At 39.8% G+C, this 11,213-nt stretch overlaps 1 protein-coding gene across 3 annotated transcripts in view; it reads right to left on the reverse strand.

Moving 5' to 3' along the window:
- The window catches only part of LOC134226451 (tetratricopeptide repeat protein 1-like), a 29,516-nt gene extending 25,080 nt beyond the window's left edge, over positions 1-4,436 (reverse strand). The window contains exons 1-2 of one of the 3 annotated variants that reach the window (XM_062707229.1): positions 3,678-4,436; positions 3,035-3,219 (exon numbers count right to left, since the gene is read on the reverse strand). In XM_062707229.1, coding sequence (XP_062563213.1) covers positions 3,035-3,219; positions 3,678-4,258 — 766 coding nt within the window. In that variant the 5' untranslated portion in view covers positions 4,259-4,436. Of the gene's footprint in view, positions 1-2,783; positions 3,220-3,677 lie in introns of those variants that run through there. The other 2 variants (XM_062707227.1, XM_062707228.1) reach the window with 2 other exon arrangements.
- Positions 4,437-11,213: the final 6,777 nt, after the last annotated feature.

Below are 11,213 nucleotides of genomic sequence, written 5' to 3' on the forward strand. Positions count from 1 at the left end.
TCCATGATACACCAGGGACTAAAGGATAAGGCTTCACAACATCTTTACCCATGGGGGTTTTAAGTTTTGCGGGATATACTGCTAGTATATCACTGCCTTAGGAGTATGGGCAGGTTGGGGATATTTTTATGATGAATATTAAAGCTGTGGAGAGATGTCGGTTATAATATTTGATTATATGTATTAACTTTGATTCCAATTATAAATCACAAAGAGCTTCCCTTATATTTAGGCGGTTAAACAAATGTGTTTGTTAGTATGTCGTGTTGATATCTGTATTCTTCCAGTTAAAGTTGTCTGATGTTACAAAATTTAGTTGTCCAGCAAGGTAACCCTTACAAATCCTTACTCCTAAATGATCAGTCTATTCGTCATTAATCTGCTGTTAAGGCCTGATCTAAACAGTTCTTATAAAAGCCTCTTTCAATATTGTTCGGAGTATTCAGTGTGAGTGGTATTGTTTCGAAGTAGTTTTCTCATCAATAGCGTTTAAGTAATGTCCCCATCAAACAAATAAAGGTTTAAAAGTTTGTTCAAAATCTTAATTTTCAATCGCGAGTCAGTGTTAATACAATTATGTTGATGTGTATATGATATAGGAATTGCGACACATCTCGTTAAGTTTGAATTGCTGACTATATTTCAAATAAACACCTTTCATGAAAACGTATTTTGAAACTAAAATATCGTATTACAATTTGATGAATATCAATAATCGTCCAAAGTTTTGAAAATTATCTAGTGAAAACAGTCGAAACTGAATCGAAAAGCCAAAATGGGCCACAGTTCAGAACCGTTCACCAAACAATCTTCAAAAATTTGAGCCTGCTATTTTAACAACTACATATTTTGAAGAACCATGTTCCAAGAAAACGCCTGATACTATCTTTGTGGACTTATGACGGCCTTGCATAGCATCATCATTGTCTCGGAACTAGATTCAGTCAGTAAAAATTTCAAACCATTTCGTGAGCTTCCATTTGATGATGGGCTTAAAAAGACATTGATTGATCCTGCTCACGACCTTAGGTGGTCAAACTATTAGTCATGTAGATAAAAGGATAGTGGATGAAATCATCATATGGTCTATTCTCATGCACATAGGTGGCTAAGGTCTCAGTTAAACGTGACTCTATCTCTTGTTTTACCGTCTAGCGCTGATCATGAGTTCATTCCCATTCCCGGTCATTTACTGTGTTATAAGGTAGTCAACTAATTTTATTTGTCTTTCAGAATACACTTAGTCACGTCTCCTATGTCCTTCAATCTTTCTTTACATTGGAGTATGTATTATTTTTTCCTAACCCGAAAAAATGAAGAGCGAAACAGGTTTGTTTATACGTTGATCCATGCAGTGAAAGTAAGAGTAAAATAACAAAGATTACTGAGAAGAAATAACGGATACAATCACCATATATAATGCAAAATTAGTAAATCTACAGTATCTACTTTCACTACTTACTGTATACTGAACTATGAACTACAATTGGTGCAATGGATGATCGTTTGCTTCCCAGTCTTTTGTGTTAGTATTTTGTTAGTTAAGACTGGTACTAGACCCTGCCGGAACCTCCGCAGCATATACTCAAGAAAATGTTGTTAGATCATGCGACACCTTCTCTAAGTATTTGCAAGGAGGTATGATATATCAAGTGTTTAATTATTTTCTATATATTGGCAAAAAATACTCGACGCGTTTCTGTTAAATTGAAATGTTACCGGGTTTAAAGTACGTACTTCAGTACTGCTTAATAGTGTAACCATACTCGGATGCAATTAAATTCATCTCGTTTTCGTCTAACGGTAATGTGTTGAGTACTAATAATACTAGCAATGTGTACTATAAAAGAACAAATTATTTCACAATTTTAACAATATGCAGACACTTGACTTATCAACGTTGACCCCATCATCCATGGACAGGGACTTTTAATCTAATGACTCAAAATGAAACAAAAAAGTGGAGTTTTTGTTATTTCATACCCCTGGCTTACAGATTATAAGCTATTTTTTATAGATCCACGTTGAAAAGTTGAATGAAAATGTTTCTGTTTTGTTTTGAGACATTTAGGCGACCGTCTTGTCCCATTCTATCCTACCCTAAATAAAAAAAGATTTCCATATCATTCCAACAAACATTTGTGGTGGGCAAAGCACTTGTACAGTAAAAAAATTCTTCAGCTGAAAACTAACTTATTTAGCTAAAATTGTGTGTTAGGATATCATTTGTAATTCTATATTCTCAATATTAAAATGGATTTGTTTCGAGTACTATTATACATTTCATTTCATAATTCGTAAAATTCATTTAAAAGAATAATGCGTAACAGCCCTGCGTAACGCACAAAGTAAAATCATAGATACTCTTGAAGGCAAAGTATGCAATGAAGCACTAGCCCAAGATGAATACACAGCTAGGTGTTTCAACCCGCCCAATTTATGGAAGAGAAGAAAACGGGGGTGAAAAATTCATTTTCGGTGCAAAACATAAACAAACCGGCTGGCTCTCCCATACTAAAATCCAAGATGGCTGAATCGTGAATTTGGCAAATTGGAACACCTAGTGGTGTATTCATCTTGGACTAGCCATTCAAATGAATGTAAAGAACAAATCCTAGTAAAAACCACGAAAATTGAAAAAAATATAGTTCGAAGAGAATCTTAGGATTTCAATCATCGAGTTGCAAAAAAAAACTTATTATTTTGTTCTAATTCAATGATGAACAGTTGAAGGACCTTATGATATTCACTACGAAGATACATTTTTGCGAATAATAAATTACTTGTCTTGATTCGTACGGTTTATATTATTAAGCCATCGAAGGCATCAAAAACTAGATTGTTCACAGGCATCCCCATCAAATCACACACCCAATTTACATATCACAAGAAGATTGAAGTTTGATTGAACACTATTTTCCGCTTTTGAAGTTAATGGAGTAGGACCCGGTGGACGGATCCTGCTGCATCTCGAAGTTTTGCGTCGACAACCCGAACGGCCGCAGGATCATATTGCCGAGGTCTTTCAACTTACCCATCATTTCCTCCTTGAGACGTTCGTTGCGCTCCTGAATCTTTGGTGCCAGTCTGACTTGGGCTGCCTTAGCTTCTTCATTGGACGGATCCAGTTCCAAAATCTTTTTGAAATCTTCCATACTTTCGTCCAACTTGTCGGCTTCCTCGTATAGCGTTGCCCGTCTGGAAGTGGATTCAATAGCGCTTGAAGGAAACGATGTACGACCGATTGTAGATGGAGTGCGATGAACATGATGGGTGAGCATGATTACATATTATGTAGGGTCGATACACCAAATAAAATCAAGTTCCTTCATCTCTCATTTCAAACTCCAATATATTTATAATACTACTCCCTTTGTATGTTATGTATAAACACATGGTCGGGGTTCTACCAAATCACACAGAGTGCCAACAAAAAATTATTAATTTTAGCCAATTTAATTAATCGCGAATCGTATCGGAGGACGCTGAACCCCGTCATAAATAAATGTACCCATGAATATTTATATGAAAAAAAAATACGTTTTCCTTGTACGAACAAAATACAACAAGTCAGTCAAAAAGCTGCTTGGTGCGGTGTGGCAAAGCCCCGACCACATAACAACCAATGGTGCATCTATCCTAGCTAGCAATGAGACAACAAAAACTACAAATCTTACCTCACCAAAGCCTTCAGGTACTTAGGGTTGTGTTCTATGGCTTTGGTGCAATCATCGATGGCCGAGGGTTTGAAGTTGAGTTTAGTTTTCGCCGCCGCTCGATTGGCAAACAAAATGGATCGTTCCGCCGAATACTGCATTGGGCAAATCTTCAGCGCCTCCGTGTACACGTTGGCCGATTTGTCATAGTCGCCCTGCTTGAATAGTTCGTTGCCTTGTGCTTTGAGCTCATCCGCTTTCGCCTTGTTGGCCAACTTTTCCTCCTCGGACAGACCCTTTTCCCAGTCCCTCTGCGACTCGTCATCGATGAAATCATCTTCGTCCTCATTGCACTTCGTCTTCCTGCCTTCCTTACCTAACGTGTCCTCGTCGCTGCCGGAATCGCTACGACAGTCTACGAATTTATCCGTCTGTTCCGACGAGGACGACGTATTATGGTGCGTTGAATTTTCGATGGACACTCCCATTACTTGATCAATGACCTCGTTCACGACTTTTTCATTAATTTCCTTGCTGGATGCATCCTCGAAGTGCTCTTCATCGCTCGCGGATGTATCCACTTGTCTGGATGTCGATCCCATTATTTAGGATTTAATATTGTTTGGGAAACAAAACACGAACTCTATAGCGTTTTTATGTTTCTAATGCTGCATCTAATTCACTTTGGTTTTTGAATTATTCCTAACTGGATTAATTTTTCTTTTGCAAATTTTAAAGAACTCATTCAGCACAAAAGCAATAAATTCCACAGCTGTTTTTATTTTTAGGTGTTCGTCAAATGACGTTTCTACACACACAACAAAATATACACACAAAAAAACCCACAAACTGCCAAAGCCAACCCAGAGAAGCTTCTTGCTAGCAAAAAGTTAGATGTTAGACACTATTAGGCATAGGTTAGGTATACAGTATCCCCCCGCTTATCCGGACCTCGCTAGTCCGACGACTGGTTAGGGCTCATTCACAAATTACATAACGCTTCAAGGGGTGGGTGGGTACACAATATTGCGTTACAAATTGTTAGGCTTTGTGTAGGGGGTGAGTGGGTTTGTTCATTTCTGTTACGAGTAACATTTATGATAGTAAAATAATTTTGAAAAAAACTAAATTACTAATTAAGGTCTGAGGGAAGCTCTCTCGCGGTAGAGCGCTATTTTCGTACTAAAATGTCTATAACTCGGAATTGGAAAAGAATTTCGCTTATCCCAACTGACAATCTCTTTGAAATTTATCAAGGAATGTTCCTACAAAATTTCATGGACCTACTTTTTCCCAAATTTGAATTAATCTCTAAATACTGAACTATTGTAAAACTGAAATTTTCGCTTCTCAGTACCTCTCTCCGATGATTTGAGGCACAAAGGAAGCGAATTTCGCAAAACCCAACTGACAAAAGTTTTGAATTTTTCCAACGATCATTTTGATGTAATAAAAAGTATATGTCAAGACAAAATTTTCAAAACGACTTATCTGCTTTTGTAAACAAAGATTCAAACGACGATTTGACGAATCTGATAGCTCTCCCACGCAAACTAACACCATCAACAGGTAGCGGAATCCTTCACCTACCTATTGATGGTGTTGGTTTGTGTGGGAGAATTCGTCAAATCGTCGTTTGAATCTTTGTTTACAAAAGCAGATAAGTCGTTTTGAAAATTTTGTCTTGATGTCACCGCAATAAATTTGGCAGGAAGCTCTTTTTACTTTTGGTTTTTATCTTGGTTTTTATGGTTTTTACTTCAACCAAGTTTTTTAAATTCCATACAAAAGTTACCATTTTGGGAGAGCAGCCAACAGCATATTTTCTTGTGGCGCACGGCAGGAAAGGAGCGATGAGAGCGGTAGAAAGTACGTCAACTTTGTATCTAGCGTGACACTAGAAAAAAGCGTATTCCTATTTGTGAACACGAGGATACCAAATATATAAAAATCAATTATAGGAATGAGATGAGATAAACAATTGAAAATAAATAAGACAAATAAGACAAATAAGACAAATAAAACAAATAAGCAAAATAGAACAAATAAGACAAATAAAGCAAATAAGACAAACAAGACAAATTCCTAAGGAAGTTCCTCCGGGAATTCCTCCGGAAGTTCCTCCAGGAATTCCTCCGGAAGTTCCTCCAAGAATTCCTCCGGAAGTTCCTCCAGGAATTCCTCCGGAAGTTCCTCCAGGAATTCCCCTGGAAGTTCCTCCAGGAATTCCTCCGGAAGTTCCTCCAGGAATTCCTCCGGAAGATCCTCCAGGAATTCCTCCGGAAGTTCCTCCAGGAATTCCTCCGGTAGTTCCTCCAGGAATTCCTCCGGAAGTTCCTCCAGGAATTCCTCCGGAAGTTCCTCCAGGAATTCCTCCGGAAGTTCTTCCAGGAATTCCCCTGGAAGTTCCTCCAGGAATTCCTCCGGAAGTTCCTCCAGGAATTCCTCCGGTAGTTCCTCCAGGAATTCCTCCGGAAGTTCCTCCAGGAATTCCTCCGGAAGTTCCTCTAGAAATACCTCCGGAAGTAACTCCAGGAATTCCTCCGGAAGTAACTCCAGGAATTCCTCCGGAAGTTCCTCCAGGAATTCCTCCGGAAGTTCCTCCAGAAATTCCTTCGGAAGGTCCTCAAAAAATTCCGGAGGAAGTTCCGGAAGGAACTTCCCGGAGGAACTTCCGGAGGAATTCCCGGAGGAACTTCCGGAGGAATTCCCGGAGGAACTTCCGGAGGAATTCCCAGAGGAACTTCTGGAGGAATTCCCGGAGGAACTTCCGGAGGAATTCCCGAAGGAATTCCCGGAGGAACTTCCGGAGAAATTCCCGGAGGAACTTCCGGAGGAATTCCCGGAGAAACTTCCGGAGGAATTCCCGGAGAAACTTCCGGAGGAATTCGCTGAGGAACTTCCGGAGGATCTTCCGGAGGAATTCTCGGAGGAACATTCGGAGGAATTCCCGGAGGAACTTCCGGAGGAATTCCCGGAGGAACTTCCGGAGGAACTTCCGGAGGAATTCCCGGAGGAACTTCCGGAGGAATTCCCGGAGGAACTTCCGGAGGAATTCCCGGAGGAACTTTCGGAGGAATTCCCGGAGGAACTTCCGGAGGAATTCTCGGAGGAACTTCCGGAGGAATTCCCGGAGGAACTTCCGGAGGAATTTCCGGAGGAACTTCCGGAAGAATTCGGAGGAACTTCCGGAGGAATTCCGGAGGAATTTCGGAGGAATTCCGGAGGAACTTCGGAGGAATTCCGGAGGAACTTCCGGAGGAATTCCGGAGGAACTTCCGGAGGAATTCCCGGAGGAACTTCCGGAGGAATTCGGAGGCACTTCCGGAGGAATTCCGGAGGCACTTCTGGAGGAACTTCCGGAGGAATTCCGTAGGAACTTCCGGAGGAATTCCGGAGGAACTTCCGGAGGAATTCCGGAGGAACTTCCGGAGGAACTTCCGGAGGAACTTCCGGAGTAATTCGGAGGAACTTCCGGAAGAATTCGGAGGAACGTCCGGAGGAAATCCAGGAGGAACTGCCGGAGGAATTCCAGGAGGAACTTCCGGAGGAATTCCAGGAGGAACTTCCGGAGGAATTCCAGGAGGAACTTCCGGAGGAATTCCGGAGGAACTTCCGGAGGAATTCGGAGGAACTTCCGGAGGAATTCCGGAGGAACTTCGGAGGAATTCGGAGGAACTTCCAGAGGAATTCCGGAGGAACTTCGGAGGAATTCCCGGAGGAACTTCCGGAGGAATTCGGAGGAACTTCCGGAGGAATTCCGGAGGAACTTCGGAGGAATTCGGAGGAACTTCCGGAGGAATTCTCGGAGGAATTTCCGGAGGAATTCCCGGAGGAACTTCCGGAGGAACTTCCGGAGGAATTCCCGGAGGAACTTCCGAAGGAGTTCCCAGAGGAACTTCCGAAGGAACTTCCGAAGGAATTCCCGGAGGAACTTCCGAAGGAATTCCCGGAGGAACTTCGAAGGAATTCGGAGGAACTTCTTAAGGAATTCAGGAGGAACTTCCGAAGGAATTTCCGGAGGAACTTCCGAAGGAATTCCCGGAGGAACTTCCGAAGGAATTCCCGGAGGAACTTCCGAAGGAATTCCCGGAGGAACTTCCGAAGGAATTCCCGGAGGAACTTCCGGAAGAATTCCCGGAGGAACTTCCGAAGGAATTCCCGGAGGAACTTCCGAAGGAATTCCTGGGGGAACTTTCGAAGGAATTCCTGGGGGAGCTTCCGAAGGAATTCCCGGAGGAACTTCCGAAGGAATTCCCGGAGGTACTTCCGAAGGAATTCCCGGAGGAACTTCCGAAGGAATTCCTGGAGAACTTACGGAGGAACTTCCGAAGGAATTCCTGGGGGAACTTACGGAGGAATTCCTGGAGGAACTTCAGAAGGAATTCCTGGAGGAACTTATTTGTCTTATTTGTCTTATTTGTCTTTTTTGTCTTATTTGTCTTATTTGTCTTATTTGTCTTATTTGTCTTATTTGTCTTATTTGTCTTATTTGTCTTTTTTGTCTTATTTGTCTTATTTGTCTTATTTGTCTTATTTGTCTTATTTGTCTTATTTGTCTTATTTGTCTTATTTGTCTTATTTGTCTTATTTGTCTTATTTGTCTTATTTGTCTTATTTGTCTTATTTGTCTTATTTGTCTTATTTGTCTTGATTGTCTTATTTGTCTTATTTGTCTTATTTGTCTTATTTGTCTTATTTGTCTTATTTGTCTTATTTGTCTTATTTGTCTTATTTGTCTTATTTGTCTTATTTGTCGTCTTATTTGTCTTATTTGTCTTATTTGTCTTATTTGTCTTATTTGTCTAATTTGTCTTATTTGTCTTATTTGTCTTATTTGTCTTATTTGTCTTATTTGTCTTATTTGTCTTATTTGTCTTATTTGTCTTATTTGTCTTATTTGTCTTATTTGTCTTATTTGTCTTATTTGTCTTATTTGTCTTATTTGTCTTATTTGTCTTATTTGTTTTATTTGTCTTATTTGTCTTATTTGTCTTATTTGTCTTATTTGTCTTATTTGTAATAACTTATTTGTCTTATTTGTCTTATTTGTCTTATTTGTCTTATTTGTCTTATTTGTCTTATTTGTCTTATTTGTCTTATTTGTCTTATTTGTCTTATTTGTCTTATTTGTCTTATTTGTCTTATTTGTCTTATTTGTCTTATTTGTTTTATTTGTCTTATTTGTCTTATTTGTCTTATTTGTCTTATTTGTCTTATTTGTCTTATTTGTCTTATTTGTCTTATTTGTCTTATTTGTCTTAGTTACACCAGCACCACTGTTATCACCCAAATACTTTTCAAAGCTTGTGTGGAAACCTTGTACAGAAATCCTCTCACGATATTTTCTAATGTTGTTCTAGAAACGGCTCATGTTTTCATTTTCCAAAACCAGCTGGAGTTTGTTTATTTTGATTTCCTCATTGCGTGATTGGTCGGCGCTGCTGCTGTTCTCTCGCCGAACCACTGCATGAGTGATAAATTTCTTCCCCATTGTTGCCAATTTCTTTTGTTCTCCGTTTACGGCAAATTCTCAAGCAATTGTAAACTGCATAATGATGAAATAATTCTGGCGACACTGACAGCGTCATTCTGGCGCGCTGAATTGGGCAATTTTCTCTCTCAGAGAGTGCTACCACGTGCTTTTTTAACGGAAAACCCTTCCCTCAGACCTTAATTTCAAATTTGACAGTATTATTATGTACTATGTAGAAAGTTAAGGTAGAGTTCACTAAAATATCAATTTATTATTTTTTGTGAAATTTTAATAAGACGTACGTTATGCGCATAACGCAAGGGGCGGGACGCTGAGCACAATGTGCCGAGCACTCATTTGCAGTTTTTGATTCAAAAGTATGGCACTCAGTGTGGCACACTCGGCACACTTTTGACATTTGAATGATCAGCGCCAAAAAATACCGGCCACCTTGCCAAAGCTTGTTTTGGCTTATAGACAATGAGATAGATACTAAGGTGAGGAAACAGACCAACTGCAAGCGTATTAGTGGGTGAAAAATATAAACAAAAAATCGTAGCGTAGATAGTTGCATGATATCTAATGGCAGCTTGTTCGAATTATAGATAGTGGAATCTATATATAGATGAGCTAAAGCATGGTTGGGTTCGTGTTTTGAACGTGTACCTGGGGAATATGACATTACACGAATCAAAATGCGATTACTTAACGTTTTCACACTTATCTGCCATTTTGAGTAGTTTTGCTCTTCATTTCATGACAACAAAGCATTTCATGACAACAAAAAGAAGAGAGAGGGAGATGCAAGAAAAAAAGTAACTAAAATTATGTACTTTTTTTTAACCGTGTATAGTTCGTATGAACTACCACTAGTATGTACTGTGACTACTACGTTCGAAAAAGCTGTTACATTTCACTTCTTCATCACCTTTAGTATCTATCTCATTGTTTGATTACTTTTCTTGCCATCGGATCGGAACTTCCGGATGGGAAAATCTTGTTATGAACTGCTGCAACATATTCCTAAATTGGTTTGTATCGCGATAACACGCTAGTTCCGGATCTAAAGAACAAAACAAATGTTGAAAGAATTATATTTTTTGTGTTGTTCTTAACATCTGATACTAATCCATTATCGCTGATATATTCATAGTTGTTCTCTATTTAGCTTTTCCCGAACCACCAGTATCAAACCTCTGATCTGGCCTGGATTGCGATACGGCATCATCCAGCCCCAAAACACTTCGCATCGCAACGTTCGAATCCATTTATTAAACCTACCTGTACATGATTTTCGATCCGATAAGTTAAGGTGAAGGTGGGTTGAGTACCAAAACAAAGCTTTGAAAGTATTGGTACAATAAAACTGTCATATACTGTAGTAGTATTGGTATCGTATTTATAAAAAACATAAAATATAAGTAGGGTGGTTCAAAAAACGACCCAGCTCCAACACGCTCACTCGATTCCGTCCCATGCTCCGAGTGTCCTCCAAAAATCGAATTGAACAAAAACTGGTTGAGCACAAGCCGGTTCAAGTTTGTATGAAAACTAGTATGGGAAACAAAACCTTTCATTACACTGGCTACAGCGCCTCCTCGAACGCTGGCGAAAAGAGAACCTACATAGCTGAAAGCAACATTCTAAAGACTTCGCTGAACGAAAATCGCACCGCAGGAAAGATCCATTGATTACGTAACGCAAAAAAATATCATTTTATACCCCGCTCACGCCCCCGTCACACTTTTTGTATTAAGTATCTGCTCCTGGTGCAAAATAGATATCACAGACAAATTTTGGCTATTTTGTTGAAGCACACATTTCTGTTGCCACACCGATGCCTTCTGAGAAGCCTAATTATCATGCTAAAGAAACGCAACCTCGATTGAAATCGACTTCTAACTATTGGAACGACCATTCAATATGCATTGTCTACAGAGTTAAAGCTCTTGAATATTTCATCCATTCATATGGTCTCCCCACTCGCCACCGCCCAATGACGGAGCGCCACAATCAGAATAATGTAAAATTCAACCTCGCCATATCAACTGTCATACAAACCTGTAACGACCTGTGCACGG

The sequence above is a fragment of the Armigeres subalbatus genome, chromosome 3 (genome assembly GCF_024139115.2).
Source record: "Armigeres subalbatus isolate Guangzhou_Male chromosome 3, GZ_Asu_2, whole genome shotgun sequence".
Lineage (NCBI taxonomy): Eukaryota > Metazoa > Arthropoda > Insecta > Diptera > Culicidae > Armigeres > Armigeres subalbatus.